A 23,504-nucleotide genomic window follows, 5' to 3' on the forward strand; every position below is an offset into this window, starting at 1 on the left:
TAAAAAGTATTTAATGTCTGTCAGATATTTACAGCAAGTTTAAAGTGTTTATATAAACTCAGCAGTGACAGAATTTCACAGTCAGCTTGTAAAGTGACTGCATCACTTCACTGTGTTGCAGCGCCCTCTACAGGGAAGAAACTGAACATTAAAGATCAACTTTAAGTTCTTACCATCAGCACAAAAGTTAGTGTTTTTCAGTGATTCCATATAAAATGTTTAAAAAGAAAATGACAAACATAAAAGAGACAAAAGACTTAAATTAGTGCACAAGTTAAAATATATGAATAAAACAAAATACATATAAAACTGAATACTTTAGTGAACAGTAGTGATTAAATGAATTTACTGTATATATACAATAATAATGTAGGAAATGTATGAGCTTAAATGAATATACACATTGTCAAGCAGTTCTAGTTGATGTTGCTGAGAGCTGCTTGCCACAGTTTTGTACATCGCACTGACCAGAATATATTAACCATCTCACATGAGTTTCTGAGGATTTGCTCACATTAATCCAGTACTTCTCAAATAGTGGGGGGGCAGTGAGGTGTCTCAACAGTGAGAGGCAGGGGGACTGACGGAGGAGGAGAGATGGAGAAGTTTCTGACAGGAGTGAAAAGAAAAACGGAGGAGACGTCAGAGGAAAGAACAGCAAGTGACGGTAACCGGCATAAACCTAATAAGAGCAGGAAATACGATGAAGCCTACACAGCCTTTGGGTTTACCGTGAATACGGTCGGAAATGAGGAAAGACCTGTGTGTGTTTAATGCCTAAAAACTCTGACAGCGGACAGCATGAAAGCAAACACCTGGAGACCTTACACCCCAGTTATGTCAATAAGCCACTGGACTTTTTTCATAGAAAACTCGATGAGTATCTCCAACAGGCATCAGTAAATAAAAAAGCACCGTTAGCCTCGTACAAACACCGCCACATCGCAAGGGGCCAAAAGCTCACAGGATAGCAGAGGAGCTAATACTCCGGCAGCATTGGACATGGTCACAATCATAGGTGAGAAAAGTGCTGAGACACTGAAACCTGTCCCTCTGTCCAATGACACGATCGGGAGACGTTTATTTGACATTTCACACGACCTCCAAGAACAACTCACAGAACATCTAACAGACAAACATTAAATAGAAACAATATTGTTGCACAAAAAAAACAAACATTAAAAAGTCATCTACCTTTTTGAAAAGGAATAAGCTGATGAAGCTGACAAGTGACCAATGTTTACAGTTTAAAACAGTTTTGAATGTTACCAAGTTAAGTCCAAATGTTCCAGCGGTATGAAGAACTTCGGGCTTGTCTGTGTGTATATATATATTATTAAATGACTTTGTGAAAGCCACTTCCCTTCCCTTTCTACATATGGACCACCAGGACTCAATGCGCTGGTTAATCGTGGATGAGCCATACATGTGGCTGCACGCTCCAGAGTGGTAGTCATGGTGATGGCTTTCTGCGGTACAACCCTGTGTTTACTTTTTAGAGTCCGCAAGCTGATGTTTATATTGTGTAAACTTGACAGCATGTCCATGATTGCATCGTACGAGTGTCCCTCATTCAAATATTGTGTGCAATAATGCAGCATGTCTGGTCCTTCCGTCTGCTCCGTATCCTTTAAAGACTCCAGAGACCGTCCACACCAAACACAAAACCCTATCAGCCACCGTAGTGTTGCCATATGGTAACAATGACTGTTTCTCACTTTTACTCACCGGTACTTTAGTTTTATTGTGAAAAGAGGCTCTTTTACTTTGAAAGTATAAATACACATCACATCATGTGACCATGAAATCCTGTTTGTCATTCCTTTTTCCATGGACAAGTGACACTGAGAATATCTGAGGGCCCCAAAAGTTAACCAACTGTTCAATATTTCTGCAAAATTCCTTCAAGAGAAAAATTCAAATACTATCTGGAGAAAGTTAACTTTTAATTCTCATCATTAAAAATCAGTTTAGATGTGGTTGGCTTTTTGTAAAATGGTAACATGTAGGTATTATGTTTTTAGCAAAAATACATTTAAATAAATATATCAAATATTTCCATTATTTAAACCATTTTAAGTAATAAAAACGCATTAAAACATTTCCATCATGTTTAAGTAATAATTAATGCAGTAGAGGGTTAATACAACAGTTTTAATGTCAGGTCTAAGTGGGGGATTTTTTTAATATCATCAACATTAATATCAAGTTCAGCTGTGAAACAGGAAGCTTTGACATTTTATTTTCTCCTCATATTTCCCCTGCAGGAGTTTTTAATGTTGGTAAACTGCTGCAGCTGGATTAGATTCAGTGTTGAAGTAGGAAACTGCTGTTTTCTGTTTACATTGTTTTAACTGCAGTTCTGTTATTTGGCCACAAGAGGGCGCTGTTGACCACATTATAATTATGGGGTCAACAGCGCCCTCTTGTGGCCAGTAATTGAGTTGCAGTGTATTACCAGCGACTGTAACATAGATAACACTGATTTATTTGATGCATAAACCAGAATGTTTAGGTTTAATCTGTAATTTAATGTTTGAAAACTATTAATATTTTATTAAGTTCATTCTCATTTACGTTTGTCTCATTTTTTTTATGTTTGTGATTTTCTTTTTACACATTTTGTATGTGAAATGTTGAATTTAGAACACAGAATATCATTGTCAAATACTGCATTACTGTAATTTTTGTACATTAAGAACTTAAACATGAAGTTGATGATCGTGTTACATATATAAAAACACTTTCTAAAACACAATAATGTTTTTAAGACGTTTAAAGTTAATTGCTACAATGCTTGTGTCTGTGTTTCACTAGCAGTTGTAGCTGTTAGTCTCACAGGTGTGACAGTTTAACTGGTGATACTGAGGCTTTTGAGGACCCCTTATGGCCGAACCAGGAAATAAAGATTCTGACTACTTCTATGACATTCATTCATTTGACATTTAAACACTGCAATAGAAACACTTTGCTGGAACAATAATGTTGGTGTCTGCTCCTCACAAAAACGTCTCCATAATGAATATTTATGTATTCCTCTGGAACCAGTAGGTTCTCCTGCATTTTCCAGACAAATCTGTTAACTGTATAAAGCGAGGACTATAGGGAATGGCAATGTATGTGACAAAACATTGCAAACGTCAATAAAACGTCCAAAATCCTCATGTTATCGATCTTGTGTCATAGTTGTTTTTAATGTGTGTAATTACATCCAGCCTATAAATGAATCAGTCTGAGTTTACGCTCCAAGCAGTGTGGAGAACTTTGTCAGCTGTGGCAGAGTGCACATTCATTCATGCTACACTATCTGTATTTACTGTCGATCGAGTTTAATATTCAAATCTAGACGTTTCGCTCACTCATCCCAACAGTCTACAAGATTCAGCAGTTTAGTCCACATGTTTGCTGCACATGTCACAACTCTGGATCTGAATAAGTTGTGTTCAGCTGGGCATCCAACTTCTGCTCCTATTTGCAAAATGAGTTACAATATGTAATTTGGTTGAAAGACTTTGCTGACATGTACAGAATATAAATAAAAGATAAAAGTCTGTAAACTTTAATATGAAACGTGATCAATGGTAGACAGACGTTGCATCACAAGTTAATCTGCTCATATAATGCTTTGCCACAACTCTACTTCAACATGGTATTAAACATATACTGACTGTTTCTATATATAATACCACAATTATATCACATCTTATAATCTCTGTCCCATCTATTCAAAATCCCACAAAGTTGTGAATGTGAATCGGATTTGTATAGTGTAGACCCTCTACTGATTAAAGTTTTAACTTTATCCAATTTCTGTTCTTACTGCAAAATGAGATTTGACACTAATTTGGATGAAAGAGTGTGCTGTTGTGTGTATAATATCATTGTGATTGGTGAGATAAAAGTGTAGACGCGACATGATCGATGGTAAAATGTTGTTAAGTGTCACCAGTTGATCTGGGCTCACTCCACACTGCGTTAAACTGCAGACTGTATGTTTCCTTTAATCTTATTTGACATCAGAACTGGAGTGTTGACAGTGTTAAGGATTTCATTCTGGTTGATTAAAATGATGAAAAGAAGTAAATTCAGTCAGTATTTCTAGTGTACAAATCTGCAGCAATGCTCGGGAATATCACCAGTTCATTCAACCAGCAGTTAAACTGTCACAACTGTGGTCTTTTAACTGTGGGCCGAAAGGAAGATACAAACAAGAAAAGAAACACGGCCAGGTAAGTTGCCTTGGTCGTTTTATACAATTGCAACGTTATATATCTATATATATCAGAAACATCTGAAAGATAGACCAGAAGGACATTGGTTCTTGGTCTACAATGCAAATGGTATGCATAGGGTTAGATGTGTACTATACTAATGGTTAATGATCATTAACGTCTCTGCAGTGTTTTGAAACAATCTTTACTTCCTTAATCAAATACACAGAATTGGCTTTATTTATTGTTTTATGCAAGATTACAGCATGTTATGAACAGTGACAGTCAAACCTTTGGACACACTTTCCAGAGAAAGGAATAAAAAAAGTAGGTTATAAGAGTGTTTACCCACATTTAAATGTGACAAATAGAAGTAACTGATTAAAATGCATTAATAAGTTCATTCATTAAAATGCACTCATGTAAGAATCATTTAATAACTGTTTAACTTTAATGGAAACAGTTAAAATTATGGATGTAAGAAATTCTCATCAACTTCTCGCTGCCGTTTGTTGCCATAGCGACGAGCAGAGAGTGGAGAGGAGAAGCAGAGAAACTAAGGAGTGAAATACTTTAATGAAGGTTGATTTAGAAGATGAAAAGTAACACCTGCTTGGTCGGGGGTTCATGAGGATTTTATATCATGTGTGGAACCCCAAAATATATGTTTGGCCAAACAGGTAGATATTCTACCTGTAGAGAAGATGAGCGAACACTAAACTTTGTCAAGGCGAGGACCGAGTGTGGTCCAAACGTTGGTAATAAAATCAGTGGAGTTCAGTGTGCGGCCATCTTCTCTTGATTGTAGCTCCACCAGCTGCCCAGTAATGTTGAGGTTTGATTGAACAACAGTGTGAAAGGCTGCCTGCACACACATATTTACTGTTCTATCACAGAAATGGTTTATTAGTACACATGAACAGTATTTCCTGCAGCCTGCTTTGTTATAGCTGATCTTCTTGTGGTGCGTTCAGGTGTTGTAGTAACTTTGGTATTTTAGTCTGTAGTTAAATATTTTGGATAGAGCGATCTGATTTGGTATTATTGTAATTGGGAATAGAGAAATGCTTAATTTAAACCAAAATAAATAATCATTCATTATTAATTTATTATTGAAAATTATATTCTCTGTATATGTTGAACTGAGTTCTTGCCTGTTGACAAATTTCACATTATTGCTGTGAAAGAACTAAAAGACTGGATAACATTAGCAGTTAATTGGATTTGTACCAAATGAACACTTTACTTTTATTTTAATCAGTACAAAATTACATAATTGTTTTGAGCAAGATTCTCAGATATCATTAGGGAATTATACAGTACAATAACACTCTGATATTAATACTTAACTACACACAGTAAAGTTATGACAGCTGATGGAGATTCGTGTTTGATTTAATGAACAAATATTTTCAAGTGTTATATGCACCGAGATGCCCAGCCCTTAAAGTCTCCATCTCTGTATCAGCCCCAAAAAGTGTCAATTAGAAATGAGGGGCCTCTGTACTGATATGATCTGTTTGGGTTCCCTATAAGTCTGTAAAAGAAAACATTTATTTAATTTATTTTACAGCACTTTAGTTGTAACTTAAACACAACATTTTATTTAAACATCATTTAAGTACCAACATTTTGATCAAAACTCAATTTCATTGTCTTTTCAAGCCAAGAGAGACGCTCATGAACACATCATGTTGAACAGTTTATCTGTGTGAGCACCACACACACACACACACACACACACACACACACACACACACACACACACACACACACACACACACACAGATCAAAGAAAATTTCCAAATGCAGCTGTTTAAAGGTTCAATAATTCCTCTAATTACAGACCTGACTGAGATCAGCAGCATGTTATTGATCAGTGCTTTTTCTTTTTTACATTATAATACAAAATGACACACACACACACTGAGTTCCTGTAAATAGAGAGGGGAGGAGCTGACCAGGTAGCTAACATAACACCAGGGAGGAAACCCTGAAAGTGAAAGTGTTGAGTTGGTTCAGTCTCCATTTTGAGTCGACAGAGCAGAAGGAGGGAAACTGAAGGCTGAGGCAGGGTGAGTGTTAATACAACATTATTATTATTTTACTGTCAAAGTCTCTGAGTCAGTTTTCTTCCTGTGGACTGTAGAGGACAGAAATGTTAGAATGAACTCAACAGTTTGATTCATCTGTGGATACAAAGTTGTGATTGACTGAATAATACAGATTAAAGCTACTGTAACCCAAGAAAACAAGTACAGGGTTAAAGAAAGTGACCAGGTGGAGTTCTATATTATACTGTATACTCTATATACTATACAGAGTACTGTGTGTGTGTGTGTGTGTGTGTGTGTGTGTGTGTGTGTGTGTGTGTGTGTGTGAGTGTGTGTGTGTGTGTGTGTGTTACTTCTTGTTCGCTCAACCTTGCATATGACTTTTGAACAAACCTGTTTTTCCTTTTTCTTGTGCTCTGAGCTCAGTCTGTTAATATTTTATCTCTCAGACTGACTGAATGCAGAAGATGAGTGTTTGTGTGGAGGAAGAGGAGGACAGAGCAGAGTCTTCAGTGTCCAGCTGTCTGTCTATGAAGAGTGATCGGTACAAAGGTCAGCCTCTGAACTTCAGTAATGAATCTGGACCCTCAGACACAAAGTAAGAGAACTGACACTAACTCATTAATTTCACTTATATTCAAAAACAAAGGATTCATGTGAATAAAACCATCTTGGTGTTTACAGAGTTCAGTACAACAGACAGAGAGCAGAGTCTCCAGTGTCCAGCTGTCTGTCTATGAAGAGTGATTGGTCCAAACATTGGGATCCAGACTTCAGTAATGAACCTGGACCCTCAGACACAAAGTAAGAAACTGTTTTTACTGTAAACTGACCTGATGGAAGATGATTCATTGAGCATGAAGACAAAATAGATTTATTTTCATGATACAGAACTATTAGTGCAGACACTGTTTCAAACTAAAATGTATCTTATTTTATTTCTTTAACAAAACACTTGAGAACCTCAGTTTCAGAGTTTATATTTCATATATAATATAATAATATTCATATATTTTTGCTCTGATGTTGAAGTCGCTGTAAATATTTGTAACTATTATCTGAAAGAATCTGTTTCTAATGTGTAATTAAATATATTGTTTCTAAAGATGAAGAAACAAACATCCATTTATTTATGTAAAAGTTATCTGCAGATTTAAAAACAGGGACAGAAAATGTCAAATGTAGATTTGGAGACTTCTTTTTTAAGAATATTTGAACTGGATATATTCCTTCATTTGATAGTTGACAATATAGAGTGACAGGAAACATAAAAGGAATGAAAAACAAACAAATAAACAGTTTGTAGTTGAACCTGTGACACCACTGTTACGTGCTATGTGTCTTACAGTAAACTGCTGGTCTATCATAATTATTTAGAGCACTTCTAACCTCAGTTTAAACTAACACAAGCTAATCTGCCCAAAGTGACTGTAGAACAGTGAAGGACATAATCAGCTCTCTTTAATGGAAGGCTTTTATTGTGAAGCAGCTGCAGGAAGTGTTGAGTTTGTATTAATAACAAACTACAGGCAGATCAATAAATGTTTAATAAGACAGACAGATAGGAAAAGCACTCAGTGTTTATGAAAGCAGGAGAGTTGAAATAAAAGGAATCATTTTCATTACAGACTGAATGCTGAATTCAAACAGAAAAGTTAACAACACTTTTAATGTTCTCTGTGACCATCTGAGCTTCCAGACAGTGTCGGACAAATCTCAGTATTTTTCATCTACAATCAACAAATTATTTTAGTAATAAAGAAATGTCTTCACAGAGAGAGGAAGAGGAGTCATGTTTCTGTGGAGGAGCAGCTGTCCTGCTGTGTTTCGTGTCAGGACGTCCTGAAGGATCCAGTCTCTACCAGCTGTGGACACTGGTTCTGCAGACAGTGCATCACCTCATACTGGGACCAGTCTGCTTCATCAGGAGACTCCTCCTGTCCCCAGTGTGGAGAAAGATCCAGAACAAGAGCTGGACTGCAGACAGCCAGTCAGACCAGCACTGTACAAAGTAAGACTGTACATCTTAAAAACATAATCTGCTACATTTCATTACAATAAATACATTCAACCATGTGGATACAACAAAAAAAACTGCATGAATCATGTTGTTTGAGGGCAAGCCTCTGTAAAAGGATTGCTGGTTGAGGCGGCAGATTATGGACTATGATTCTGGTCAGACAATCAAGGCACTTGGAGAGAGAGATCTGATTTGACTTCTTTTAATGAGGGTTTTGGACTTTAACATTGCTGTACAACGTAAGTGGCTGTGTTTGTGTGTGGTCTGAAAATAAAGAAAAGAAATAAAGTGTATTACAACAATGCTCGACATGTTAGTCAGCAGATCAAATCAAATAAACATCTCTAAATAATAATAATTGACCGCAGTCTACTAGCCTACTGTTTCTTCTCCACAGCACCGTCCTGTAAATGACAACATCCGGTCTCAGAATATGAATTAACAGGCCTTTTTTCCGTTTCTGTTTTCTAGTGATTTTATTTTTTATTATATGAAATAGAAAATGAAAATCGAATATTTTTTTTAATTTCGCTCATCCCTTTCTGACCATGAAATAGAAAACGCCTTGTATTTCAATTTTAATTTTTGTATTTTAAAACGAAAATCAAATAACCACTCGTTTTCTCTTTTTTAATTCCCGTTTCTGAAAGGAACATCCAATGACCAAAACATACACGGACCAATTAAATCCGTGTATCATTCGTTCTTTTCATATTCAATTGAGATTCCAAAACCGGAAAATGAAAAAAACGGTTTGTTATTTCCTTAATTGTTTATGAATCTGATACCAAAAAACAAATAACGGTTCATTTTTTGTACTTTCGATTTATTGCTCAGATCAAACATAGGAAATGAAATAACGGACCACGGATCGATTTCGATTTTGATATTTAATGTTTTCGCTTTGTGTGAACCGGAAGTTATTGTCTCGTTAGCTTGATTCACTTCTTCAGTTTAACTAACGTTAGTCTTCAAAACTGAGGATCAATGATGGAGAGTTTCATCTTTTCATTCATCTTCATCTTCATCTTCCTGGCGCGTGGGCGAAAAGCTGCATGCTGCCTGTTACTCCAGTCTGCTTTCTAACTTCTTAACTTTTATTCTCTTTTTGTTCGTTCTTATTTTTTCACTCTCTGAAGTCCTGTCCTCTCTAACGAGGTTGTTTGAGAGAGTTTTTGTGTTCATTTTCGTGTTTTAATGTCGCTTCCACCGGGACAGCTGCCGTTGTTTACTCCAAAGAACAGCTGATCTAATGCCGGTCGGTACGGTGGACAGAACAGCTGATCTAATGCCGGTCGGTACGGTGGACAGAACAGCTGATCTAATGCCGGTCGGTACGGTGGACAGAACAGCTGATCTAATGCCGGTCGGTACGGTGGACAGAACAGCTGATCTACCAGCTGAACTCTGGAGGAAACACACCGGGGATGAAGAGGAGGGAAGTAACGTCGGGGGAAGAGAGGAGGGTGGAGACGGGACGGGTTTATGGAGAAAGAGAAGATTGAAGCAGAGTCTCCCCTCTGTTGTTATGGTGATGTGCGGTCTCCTAGCAACGGAATGTACGAACTGACGGCATTAACGCGCAGCCCCGCACCGTACCGGGAGTCTGATGTGTGTCACTGAGACAGGGCTGCACAGGGACATTACGGACCGGACCGTATCTGTCGCTTCCACACCGTCCGGGCGGACCGGGGTTGTACCGGGAGCGAACAGCTGCCGTTGGACTCCATATCATCTACCGAGAGAGATCCTGCACGACATCATCGTTGTCGTACATCCCTCTGCAAACCCAACATCTGCTATGAGCCTCTGCTGAAGAGGAAGCCTGCGACCACTTTACACTGTGTGACTTTATATTATATTATATGTATATTCTTAATATATTTATGTCTAATTCATATGGAGCATGTAACGAAAGTAATTCCCCCTGGGATTATTAAAGTGTCTGATTGTGATTGTTCAGAGGAACTAAACGGTGACTGTCAGAACATCACTGGATCTCCATCTGCTGCAGCCGAGTAGAAATCTCTACATGTGTCTTGCCAGTTTCAAATAAGTCCTTAATAAGTCCTTAATAAGTCCTTAAATACAGAGTACAATAAGTCCTTAAATACAGAGTACAATAAGTCCTTAAATACAGAGTACAATAAGTCCTTAAATACAGAGTACAATAAGTCCTTAAATACAGAGTACAATCACTGCAGGATTGACTTTTTTCAGGGTTTGCGAAACTGCTGCAAACTTCCAAGTGCAACACACGAAGAAGACAATAACTTCCGGTTCACACAAAGCGAAAACATTAAATATCAAAATCGAAATCGATCCGTGGTCCGTTATTTCATTTCCTATGTTTGATCTGAGCAATAAATCGAAAGTACAAAAAATGAACCGTTATTTGTTTTTTGGTATCAGATTCATAAACAATTAAGGAAATAACAAACCGTTTTTTCATTTTCCGATTTTGGAATCTCAATTGAATATGAAAAGAACGAATGATACACGGATTTAATTCGACCTTTAAACGCTAATAACAATAAGCATGGTCACAATCACAACAAATAGACTGAGTTGCAATATTAGCATTACAAATTAAATATTCATCATTAAGTCCTCACAATCCAAAAGTAGTTAACTCAAAGGTCCGTGTATGTTTTGGTCATTGGATGTTCCTTTCAGAAACGGGAATTAAAAAACAGAAAACGAGTGGTTATTTGATTTTCGTTTTAAAATACAAAAAATTAAAATTGAAATACAAGGCGTTTTTCTTTTTCATGGTCAGAAAGGGATGAGCGAAATTTAAAAAATATTCGATTTTCATTTTCTATTTCATATAACAAAAAATAAAATCACTAGAAAACAGAAACAGAAAAAAGGCCTGTTGTTTCATATTCTGAGACCGGATGTTGTCATTAACAGGACCGTGCTGTGTAGAAGAAACAGTAGACTAGTAGACTGCGGTCAATCCAGCCGTGAGTCCGATCTCCGTGGTCAAATCAGCCGCACTTAAATTTAGTGTACAAGTATTCTCAGCATTATGGTAAATGCGGAGAAACAGCGTATTTACCGCCGGCTTTCAAAATAAAGGTATTTAGAACAGTAAGCTATAATTAAAATTTGTTACATTAAAGTGTTGTGTGCCCCTGGTGAATAAAAAAACACTTTATATCAAGTATCTTTACTGCACCACTGTGGAGAAATGCCAAAATAAAGGTCTCATATTTATGCCTCCAGAGATTGCATATTTGACCATATTTGAGGTAAAAACATATTGCTCAGTGTTTCCTGGCTACTGATGGTATATTTGACTTCTACACATCTAAGACTACAAGTATACTTAATATCAAGCATTTTTATTGTACCAATTTGGAGAAATTCAACAATGAAAGTCCATATTTGTACCTCCATGTGGCATATTTTCTTATTTTTGAGCTACTGTAAAAACATATTGCTCAATATTTCCAGGCTATGGGTGAAGCATTTTCATTATACTTCAATAATGCTGCAGTAATGCATGACAAAATTTCACACAAATGTTTAATAACATCTTGATAATATAAACACTAAACACGAAGCACAAAATCCTACACAATTCTAATTTGTTTACTTTTCACACAAAATGCAATGCCAGTCCACATTCTTCTTATTTTGCTGCTCTGCTGTGTCAATTTGTAGGTAAAAGGGAAAAAGAATTAGTTTTAACTTCAAAACACCATTGTACCTACTGTCTCTTCCTCACATATTATTTTTTATATTATTTAGTGTGACAGCTGTTGCAGGTGGTTCCACATGCAGTTTATATTTTTACAGTAGCTCAAATATAAGAAAATATGGAATCTGGAGGTATAAATATGGGACTTTAATTCTTTAATTTCTCCACATTGGTACAGTAAAAATGCTTGATATTAAGTATACTTGTAGTCTTAGATGTGTAGAAGTAAGATATACCATCCATAGCCAGGAATTATTGAGCCAAGTGTTTTTACAGTAGCTCAAATATATGAAAATATGCCACTTGGAGGTATACATATGGGACTTTTATTGTTGAATTTCTCCAAATTGGTACAGTAAAAATGCTTGATATTAAGTATGCTTGTAGTATTATATGTGTAAAAGTCAAATATACCATCAGTAGCCAGGAAACACTGAGCAATATGTTTTTACAGTACCTCAAATATGGTCAAATATGCTCTCTGGAGGCATAAATATGAGACTTTTATTTTGGCATTTCTCCACAGTGGTGCAGTAAAGATACTTGATATAAAGTGTTTTTTTATTCACCAGGGGCGCATGAAACACTTTAATGTAACATATTTTAATTATAGCTTACTGTTCTAAATACCTTTATTTTGAAAACCGGAAGTAAATACGCTGTTTCTCCGCATTTACCATAATGCTGAGAATACTTGTACACTAAATTTAAGTGCGGCTGATTTGACCACGGAGATCGGACTCACGGCTGGATTGACCGCAGTCTACTAGTCTACTGTTTCTTCTACACAGCACGGTCCTGTAAATGACAACATCCGGTCTCAGAATATGAAAAAACAGGCCTTTTTTCTGTTTCTGTTTTCTAGTGATTTTATTTTTTGTTATATGAAATAGAAAATGAAAATCGAATCATTTTTTTAATTTCGCTCATCCCTTTCTGACCATGAAAAAGAAAAACGCCTTGTATTTCAATTTTAATTTTTTGTATTTTAAAACGAAAATCAAATAACCACTCGTTTTCTGTTTTTTAATTCCCGTTTCTGAAAGGAAAATCCAATGACCAAAACATACACGGACCCTCAAACTCACACACCATATTTCCATGTAAAATAACACAAACCGCAAAAGTGATCAAATTATCCATAAATACAAGCAGAAACTACTTACATTTCCTCAAGAACGCACACATCATTAGGGAAACACACAGAAAGTCCATGCAGCTTCATGGTCTCCTCAGGGACTGGTTTGCTGCTTTTCAGTGTGACTGGGCATGTCCTGACTTGTTCACTGCTAGTTGTCTTTGCACCAGTAGAGGGTGCTGTTGGACCTTGACCTGTAGGGCTTTCTTACAATGTAACTACATCAACTTTATCAAATAAGCTGAACATCTTCAAGTGCTACTTGTCCTGGATGTAGGATGAGTCTGAACCATTGGCAGCACAGTAGGCATGAACCATGTGGATTCAATCAGCCACCAGTAGGCAGTGCAGGGTGTGGAGGAGCAGTGTAGTGTGGGAGAACTTCAGTAGGTTGAAGACCAGCTGAGCTGCTGCATTCTGAATGAGCTGCAGAGGTCAGATGGCACATGCAGGAAGACAGGAGTGAGTTGCAGTAGTTTAGGCACGAGATGACAAGATCCTCCTGGGTGAGGAACAGGCTCTGAGCTAAAATTATCACTCAGAAACAGTGTGTAATAATGAACATAACTACACAGTGAGTAACTTAAAATCCTTCAGCATATTGTGCTAACTTACATGTGGCACAGAGGTTTTTGTGACATGAGTGAAAATCTGGTTCCCATTCTCTCATCCACCTCCTCTTTGTTTTACACAAGCACAGCGAGCTCAGATAATAGTGAATTGCTACCAAAATGCTGGCTGAGACAAACCAGGACCGTCTCACATCAGTCAGAATGAATGACAGATACTCTAACCTTCATTCAGTATTTTGATGTCAGGAATATTATTTATTTTTATTGACATTTGAGGTTTGTTTACAGTGAGATATTATTCAGATCTTATAGTGATGTTGCTGTTGTAAACATTACAGTTGCTGATCTAGAAACAACATGTAGTTTTATTTAAAATATTACATTCTTATCCAGGGCGAGTTTAGATAATGAGCTGCTGAGGCTCAGCCTGTTGCCTCTGCTGTCAATCAAACACGTACACCGACACACAGTCAGAGAAAAAATTACATTTTCTGATGTTCCCTCAAAACTGGACTTTATAAAGTTTACTTCTGTTTATATTTGTACATTGGTCTTTTTATTGGTAATGAAAATATTTAGCAGATTGTCGAATCTTCTTTGTTTTGTTTAGTGAGTGGTGGTCTGCAGGAGGTTTTAGATGAACATAAGATCAGTCTGCAGACGAGATGTAAACATGTGACTGAAGGAACTGATGAAACAGGAAGTGGAACCCTTCTCAACACGATCTACACTGAGCTCTACATCACAGAGGGACAGAGTGAAGAGGTTAATACCCAACATGAGGTGAGGCAGCTTGAGACAGCTTCCAAGAAGAAGACCCTCCATGACACTCCAATCAAGTGCCACGAGATCTTTAAAGCCTTACCTGACCAACAGAGACACATCAGAGTGGTTCTGACGAACGGTGTCGCTGGCGTTGGAAAAACCTTCTCAGTTCAGAAGTTCACTCTGGACTGGGCAGAGGGCTTGGAAAACCAAGATGTCAGTCTGGTGGTTCTGCTTTCGTTCAGGGAGCTGAACCTGATCAAAGATGAGCAGTACAGTCTTCTCACGCTGCTCCATGTTTTCCATCCAACATTACAGAAGGTCACAGCAGAGCAGCTCGCTGTCTGTAAACTTTTGTTCATCTTTGACGGCCTGGATGAAAGCAGACTTTCACTGGATTTCCACAACAATGAGGTTGTGTCTGACGTCACACAGAAGTCTTCAGTCAACGTGCTGTTGACAAACCTCATCAAGGGGAATCTGCTTCCCTCTGCTCTCGTCTGGATAACTTCCAGACCTGCAGCAGCCAATCAGATCCCTCCTGAATGTGTTGACAGGGTAACAGAAGTACGAGGCTTCACTGACGCCCAGAAGGAGGAGTACTTCAGGAGGAGAGTCAGTGATGAAGATCTGTCCAACAGAATCATCTCACACATCAAGACCTCCAGGAGCCTCCACATCATGTGTCTAATCCCAGTCTTCTGCTGGATCACTGCTACAGTTCTGGACCACATGTTGACTACAGACCAGAGAGGAGAGCTGCCCAAGACCCTGACTGACATGTACTCACACTTCCTGCTGGTTCAGACAAAGAGGAAGAAGCAGAAGTATGATGAGGGACATAAGAAGAGTCCACAGGAGCTGATGGAGGCTGACAGGGAAGTTCTTCTGAAGCTGGGGAGGCTGGCGTTTGAACAGCTGGAGAAAGGAAACATCATGTTCTACCAAGAAGACCTGGAGCAGTGTGGTCTTGATGTCACAGAGGCCTCGGTATACTCAGGAGTTTGTACAGAGATCTTCAAAAGAGAGAGTGTGATCTTCCAGAAAACAATCTACTGCTTTGTTCATCTGAGCATTCAGGAGTTTCTGGCTGCAGTCTACATGTTCCACTGTTACACCAACAGGGACATAGACGTGGTGAAGGACTTCCTGGGGGAAGACTGGCGGTACAAATACAAACTTTATCTTCAAACAGGCCTATTTCTGGATGCCTTTCTGAGGAAAGCCATGGAGAAATCCCTCAAAAGTAAAAATGGCCACCTGGACCTGTTTGTTCGCTTCCTTCATGGCCTCTCTCTGAAGTCCAACCAGAGACTCTTAGGAGGCCTGCTGGGTCAGACAGACAACAGTCCAGAAATCATCCAGAGAGCCATCAACAACCTGAAGGAGATGAACAGTGATGATATCTCTCCTGACAGAAGCATCAACATCTTCCACTGTCTGATGGAGATGAACGACCACTCAGTCCATCAGGAGATCCAAGAGTTCCTGAAGTCAGAGAACAGATCAGAGAAGAAACTCTCTGAGATCCACTGCTCAGCTCTGGCCTACATGCTGCAGATGTCAGAGGAGGTTCTGGATGAGTTGGACCTGAAGAAGTACAACACATCAGACCAGGGACGACTGAGACTGATTCCAGCTGTGAGGAACTGCAGAAAGGCTCAGTAAGTCCAGATGTGATTAACATTATAAATCAATATAAAGTTGAAGCCATCAGCATTAGAGTAAAGATTATATTGTTTAGTTCTTAACAGTTTAGTTTTTTAGTTTTAGTTTACAGACGAGTCCATTCAAATACCACCAGAGAGAGAGAGGGAAAAGGAGAGAGCTTCTTTACTAATGAAGGTTCATTTAGTGTAACAGAGCCTTTCCAGTTAGCCATGATGCACAGTAGCAGCACCCTGACTGTGTTTGACCTGAATGTAACAGAACCTTAATTAGTGTCATTGGTAACACCTGTGTTTACCCACCTGATTTATATTAAAATGGCTCCTGTGGAAAAGGTTTATTATACTATTATTACAATAGGAGTCATTTAACTCAGCGGTCCCCAACAACTGGGCCTCGGACCGGTACCGGTCCGTGGGTCATTTGCTACCGGGCCGCACAGAAAAATAAATAAATATTTTATTGATGGTCAGAGTCTGAAAGATGTTTTATTTTGAAAAATGACCGGATTCCCCCCCAATTACATCTGTCTGTGCATCTGTGCGTCTTGACACAGGTAAAGACAGGTAAAGACGCACATCTTGGTCATGTGATAGCAAAAATGAGTAAAGAACAAACGTCTTTGGAAAGGGGAAAAGGCCCAGTGAGGAGACGGGAGAAGTAGAGCCTACGACTTCCAAGAAAAAGAAAGCTGCATTTAAAAGACAATATCAGGAGTCCTATCGCCACAGGTGATTCTCACGCGCCAAACCCGCTCTGCATAATATGTGGCGACAGGCTAACAAACGAGGCAATGAAGCCAAATATGGAATTTTATTGTTGAATTTCTCCACATTGGTGCAGTAAAAATGCTTGATATGTGTAGAAGTCAAATATACCATCCATAGCCAGGAATTATTGAGCAAAGTGTTTTTACAGTAGCTCAAATATAATAAAAGATGCCACTTGGAGGTACAAATATGGAACTTTTGTTTTGGCATTTCTCCACATTGGTTCAGTAAAGATACTTGTTATTAAGTATGTTTTTTATTCATCATGGGCGCATGAAACACTTTAATGTAACATATTTTATTTTAAATGTAGGTTGGATATATAGCTTACTGTTCTTAATACCTTTATTTTGAAAACCAGTAGTAAATACGCTACTTGTACACTCGACATTTAGGTGCAGCTGATTTGACCACGGAGATCAGAGAGACGGCTGCTTGACCTCAGTGAAAAATGTCACCTGAACTTAACAGCGTATTGAATGATGTCGTTAAAGTTATTAATCACATCAAAGCACATGCCCTTAACTCGACTGTTCGAGCAGCTTTGTGAGGAGATGGACGCAGAGTACAGACGCCTTCTCTTACACACAGAAGTAAGATGGCTATCTAAAGGGAGATCGTTGGCCAGAGTGTTTGACTTACGAGAGCCGCTGCAGAGATTTCTTTCAATTAGCAGGGATTTTGGAAGAGACTGAGCCTGAACCGCCATTCTCCCAGCTGGTGCACGATCACCTGTCTTTGCTTTTAAAAGAGTTCGAGCGGTACTTCCCAACAACAAAAGACCCATGAACTGCGACAGAATGGATCCGAGATCCATTTGTGAAAAAACCAGGTGAATCGAGCCTGTCCGTGCCAGAAGAAGATCAACTGCTGGAGATTGAAAATGACGGTGGCCTTAAAACTATGTTTGAGACAACAACTCTGCCGGTGTTCTGGATTAAAGTCAAAGCAGAATATCCTGAGATCGCCACAAAAGCACTGAAAACCCTGCTTCCCTTTCCAACATCCTATCTTTGTGAAGCGGGGTTTTCTGCAGTGACAGAGACCGAAACAGAATTATGGAATAGACTGGACACAAGGAACACACTTCGGGTGTCATTGTCTCCCATTACCTCTAGATGGGACCGGCTCGTTGCGGAGAAACAAGCTCAGGGCTCCCACTAATTCAGCGTAATGGCGAGTTGTAGTTTTATGCACTTTATTATTATTATATTATTATTATTATTTGTTTTTATGCCGTTCGTATCATTTTATTTCGTCGTATTTATCCGTCACACCTTGAAGGCCGGTCCGTGAAAATATTGTCTTACATGAAACCGGTCCGTGGCGCGAAAAAGGTTGGGGACCGCTGATTGAACTAATTCAATGGGAGACTAAAAGCAGCTGGAGCAACATAATAAGATTCATCTGGGGCTGCATTAGTGAGATTTTCACAGTACAATAACCATCTCAGAAAATATCACAGTTTAAAGGTTTACAGTATTACAGTTATTAATTATCAGTTACAGTAATGAAAACAGAAGGATGAGTTCTTTATGTTTGTTTGTTTGTTTGTTTGAGGAGTTCAAGTTTCAAACCACAGACCTTGTGATCAATGACTGACCAGCTAAGCTACAGTTGCTCATGTTAATGTACTTTGTGATGCAAAATGCACAGAAGTCTACTTTTATAATAAAATGTCAGATTTTATTAAACTTAAATTTATATTCTGTCATCACAGACTTTCCTCATGTAGACTCTCAGAGACTCACTGTGAAGTTGTGGCCTCAGCTCTGAAGTCCAACCCCTCCCATCTGAGAGATCTGGACCTGACTAACAACGACCTGCAGGATTCAGGAGTGAAGCTGTTGTGTGCTGGACTGGAGAGTAAAAACTGTAGACTGGAGACTCTGAGGTCAGTTCATGTATTTTGCTCTTGTACAGTGTATATCTGATCTGTCTAATTTATCTTTGTTTGATTTGTTTCTAACCCGATCCCCAGTAAAAACACTGCACACACACACACACACACACACACACAGCGACAGAGACACAGAGGAGAGAGTTGATGTAAAAGGTTGTAAAATATGTAAAAGATTATAATTCAAGTTGAATACAAATGTAATAGTTCACAGTCTGGTGACTTTGACCCACACTGAGCAAAGCATAATAAAATATGACCAAGACCCTAAATAATACACTGTATTTGTACAGGAAGGTACTTGGTTACATTTAAGATTAAGAGAGAATATGCAGCTCTCTTTGCTCAGTGCACATTTGATCCAGTTATAAAGAAGATTGAGGATGAAGTTCACAGTCTGTGTGTGTTGATGGAGATGACAGTGGTGATGAGGATAGTCTAAATGTGTGAGATACATCAGAACTGCTGGTTTAAAGAGGTTTGTTTTTACTTAAATTATTATTTCTGTTATAAATTCTTATTTATTTGATATTGGCCTTTTTGGAATTATATAGAAAACAACTGTCTTAATATAATTCAGAAAATGACACATGGTTGTTATGAATCAGAAGAAACAGAAGAAAATGGAATAACAACATGTCTGATTTCATCATTATTACAGACCTGACTGACAGCACGTTATTGATCTCTGTTGACATGAATTCATTCTTTATTCAGATTGAGGAACTGCAGTTTGTCAGAGATCAGCTGTGATTATCTGGTCTCAGCTCTGAAGTCCAACCCCTCCCATCTGAGAGAGCTGGAGCTGAATAACAACGACCTGCAAGATTCAGGAGTGAAGCTGCTGTGTGGTTTTCTGGAGAGTCCACACTGTAGACTGGAGACTCTGAGGTCAGTTCACTGACTCTCTGTTACTGTTGTAGATCTGATATGTTTAATTAACAACTGAACTTAATTTATGTTCATACATAACTTACATCCATAAAGTTGTAAATTTGCTTTTGTTCATATTTTAATGTTTGTTGAACTAAATTTAGTCTGCAGTCACAAAGACTTCTGTTTGTTAATGAAACTGTAGAAAATGTCCACTGTTAGTTGTTAAAGTAAATGAATGTTTATAATTGTTGGTAAATGGTCACAACTGGATACAGAAGATCCTCTGAACTAATATTTGTTTTAAACTGATCAAGTTTACTGAAGGAGAAATATTTCTTTGGTTTCTGTTGATTTCAATGTGTTTTTATAAATAATGTCTGATCATTGATATTGATCCTTCAGAACACACACACACACACACACACACACACACACACACACACACACACACACACACACACATACAAAGATCAAATACAATTTCCAAATGCAGATGTTTAAAGGATCAATATAGTATTGATCCTCTAATTACAGACCTGACTGAGATCAGCAGCATGTTATTGATCAGTGCTTAATCTTTTTTTCATTATAATACAAAATGATAAATACAATCAAGAAATAAATAATCTGTATTTCAACTATCAGACAGTAACAAATATATTCAGTATTTGCTGTTTCCAACATTGTTATGAAGCTATATGATGTTTATACTGACTGAATAGTTTAAACTGAAGATAATTTGATTTTATGACTCCACTATTCCTAAAAGAAATATTGTAGATGTCTTTTGTTCACATTTTCTAAACTTGTACATTCTAAACCTTCTTCAGCTCTGAACAGATTATTAAACACTGAATGATTTCAAGCAGGAACATTGTCTTCTAAACTTACATCTTTTATTCTTTATTCAGATTGAGGGGCTGCGGTTTGTCAGAGATCAGCTGTGATTATCTGGTCTCAGCTCTGAAGTCCAACCCCTCCCATCTGAGAGATCTGGACCTGAGTAACAACAAGCTGCAGGATTCAGGAGTGAAGCTGCTGTGTGGTTTTCTGGAGAGTCCACACTGTAGACTGGAGACTCTGAGGTCAGACACCATTTTTTCCTTCTGTGCTGAGATTAATATGATGTGAAAGTTGTGGTGACAGTAAAGTGCAGACATAAGGCTGATATTATACTGATCCACACTGAGTATCTTAATGCTAAAGTCTGTTTTCTTCTTCAACCATAAATTCTTTCCAAGCATGAGATTTTGTACTCTTCCATTGAAATACACAAATATCTTGTCATTCTTTGTCTGTTATTGTCAGGTCTCCTTCCTTCTCCCATCTATCTTTTCTATATTTTGTCGAATGAGCTTTTAGATTGTGGAGGCTCTTATACAGTTGAGAGATGAACCCTCTTTTAATATCTGACTTATATACATTTATGAGAAGTTGCATAAAGGGCTTACTGGCTTCTCTGGTATTTTATTTTTTGATTATAGTAATTTCTTAATTAAAGATATCTTTAGAAATCCTGATTTTACAATGAAAATTTATCTCTTAATGTTTGAACACACATGATTTCATCTTTCTGTATAATGATGCATAGAGATATTATACCTTTCTTTATCCAAACTTTGAATCTATCATTGAGTTTATTTAGTGTGAGATCTGAATCATATGCACACCAACTCAGGGTTTTAATATCTTCTTTCAGTGTATGTTCTTTTATCACTGCTCTCCGAACCCCGAGAGCTGATGCTCTCATCTGTTTTGAGATATAATAATGTTTCTGTGATGGTAAACACCAGCCTCCTCTTTCTTTCAGTAGCTGTAATGTTTTATATCGTACTCAAGGTCTTTTTCCTGCCATATAAATCTCAATATCATTAAACACTGAATGATTTCAAGCAGGAACATTGTCTTCTAAACTTACATCTTTTATTCTTTATTCAGATTGAGTGGCTGCAGTTCGTCAAAGATCAGCTGTGATCATCTGGTATCAGCTCTAAAGTCCAACCCCTCCCATCTGAGGGAGCTGGACCTGAGTAACAACAAGCTGCAGGATTCAGGAGTGAAGCTGCTGTGTGGTTTTCTGGAGAGTCCACACTGTAGACTGGAGACTCTGAGGTCAGACACCATTTTTTCCTTCTGTGCTGAGATTAATATGATGTGATATTTGTGGTGACAGTAAAGTGCAGACATAAGGCTGATATTATACTGATCCACACTGAGTATCTTAATGCTAAATTCTGTTTTCTTCTTCAGTGGTTTAGTCCATTGACTGTGGCAGAGCAATGTTGAGCTCAACATTTAAAACCTGAATATAACAAGAAGAATCTACACTGGATAATTCACTCTGAACCTCTTAAACTCTTGATTTACATCTTATATTCGATAACATGTTTGTTAATAAAAAATAAATACATAAATACAATAAATAAATAAATAAATAAATAATCTCTATTTGAACTATCAGACAATAACAAATATATTCAGTATTTGCTGTTTCCAACATTGTTATGAAGCTTTATGATGTTTATACTAACTGAATAGTTTAAACTGAAGATAACTTGACTCCACTATTCCTAAAATAATGATTGTAGATGTCTTTTGTTCACATTTTCTAAACTTGTACATTCTAAACCTTCTTCAGCTCTGAACAGATTATTAAACACTGAATGATTTCAAGCAGGTACATTGTCTTCTAAACTTAAATAATTTATTCTTTATTCAGATTGAGGGGCTGCAGGTTGTCAGAGATCAGCTGTGATTATCTGGTCTCAGCTCTGAAGTCCAACCCCTCCCATCTGAGAGATCTGGACCTGAATAACAACAATCTGCAGGATTCAGATGTGAAGCTGCTGTCTGATCTTGTGAAGAGTCCACACTGTAGACTGAAGACTCTGAGGTCAGTAGAGGGTTGGAGTCAGTCCATGCTGGTTTCAGCAGTATTGTACTAAACACAGTTAGTATCAAAGCAAAGATCCAGTATTTGCTGCTTTCCTCAGTGAAGCTGTGAGAGGAGGATGGTGACAGACTTCAGGGTTGGACAGAAAGACAGAGAGAGAGAACAGTCAGCCAATCAGAGAGCCAGAAGCTTGTTGTGATCATGTGTTTGAGTTGATGTGAAGACGACTGTTGTTGTTGTGTTCATGTCTACAGGAAATAAAGCTGGATTCCAGCTGACAGCATTACAAGATGTACAGAGACAGTGGTCCTCATTCATCAAACTCTCGTACCATCAAATCTGATCTCAGTGTTTGTTCTCTCATTTCAACACTAAACAACTGATCAGTTAATTTTTGTCACAGCTCTAAGATCAGTCTGATTGAAGCCTGCAAACCACTGGATCTTATTTCAGAGAACCATCATTATATTTAGTGACCATGTGGTCTTTGTAAAGACCAGAACCTCTGCTGAAGTCCAGTAATCACAGCTATTGTTCAGTCTCTGTATGAACATGTAGGACCTTTAACATCAGATATATATCTGTCCATTTGTCTTTTGTTTAGTCCAAATATGTTTTATATTATTTTAAACAGACTCCATATTTACAGATCTGTCCTGTAATATTTCAAAAGATGAAACGTTCAAATGTGACTGAGACTGTGGTTTTTACCAGCTTTGAACCCAAACAGTAGTAAATCCATCATTACAGTGGGCAGTGAATGCCTCTCTGTTTCTGCAGTAATGATGCATTCAGGGACTCTCAGCACTTTATTTCCACTGTGTACTTCAGTGAAATCTGCAGAGTCAACAGACTTGATGTCCAAAGTTTCTGCAGGTCTGTGAGCTTCAGCTCAGTGTGTTCATTCCAATACGTTAACATGAGAGCT

General features: G+C 37.9%; 2 protein-coding genes and 1 long non-coding RNA gene across 52 annotated transcripts in view; 2 read left to right on the forward strand and 1 right to left on the reverse strand.

The window, feature by feature from the left end:
• Positions 1-15,129, reverse strand: part of LOC127369792 (uncharacterized) — a 62,337-nt gene extending 47,208 nt beyond the window's left edge. Inside the window, exon 1 of the long non-coding RNA XR_007886113.1 lies at positions 14,987-15,129. This is a non-coding gene — a long non-coding RNA (uncharacterized LOC127369792). The remainder of the gene's footprint in view (positions 1-14,986) is intronic.
• The window catches only part of LOC127369757 (protein NLRC5-like), a 137,779-nt gene that overhangs the window by 50,953 nt on the left and 63,322 nt on the right, over positions 1-23,504 (forward strand). For 46 of the 50 annotated variants that reach the window (XM_051411435.1, XM_051411489.1, XM_051411446.1 and 43 more), the window contains 3 exons: positions 19,525-19,698; positions 20,595-20,768; positions 21,622-21,795. In XM_051411435.1, the coding sequence (XP_051267395.1) occupies positions 19,525-19,698; positions 20,595-20,768; positions 21,622-21,795 (522 nt within the window). Of the gene's footprint in view, positions 1-19,524; positions 19,699-20,594; positions 20,769-21,621; positions 21,796-22,402; positions 22,418-23,504 lie in introns of all 50 variants that reach the window. The other 4 variants (XM_051411436.1, XM_051411474.1, XM_051411443.1 and 1 more) reach the window with 2 other exon arrangements.
• LOC127369763 (NLR family CARD domain-containing protein 3-like) lies at positions 6,213-17,327 on the forward strand. The gene is made up of 6 exons (XM_051411496.1): positions 6,213-6,286; positions 6,715-6,863; positions 6,950-7,069; positions 8,041-8,276; positions 14,315-16,133; positions 17,303-17,327. The coding sequence occupies exons 2-6, from the start codon at positions 6,724-6,726 to the stop codon at positions 17,310-17,312; spliced, it is 2,325 nt and encodes a 774-aa protein (XP_051267456.1). The 5' UTR covers positions 6,213-6,286; positions 6,715-6,723; the 3' UTR covers positions 17,313-17,327.

Source organism: Dicentrarchus labrax, unplaced genomic scaffold, assembly GCF_905237075.1.
Source record: "Dicentrarchus labrax unplaced genomic scaffold, dlabrax2021, whole genome shotgun sequence".
In the NCBI taxonomy this organism is placed as follows: Eukaryota; Metazoa; Chordata; class Actinopteri; family Moronidae; genus Dicentrarchus; species Dicentrarchus labrax.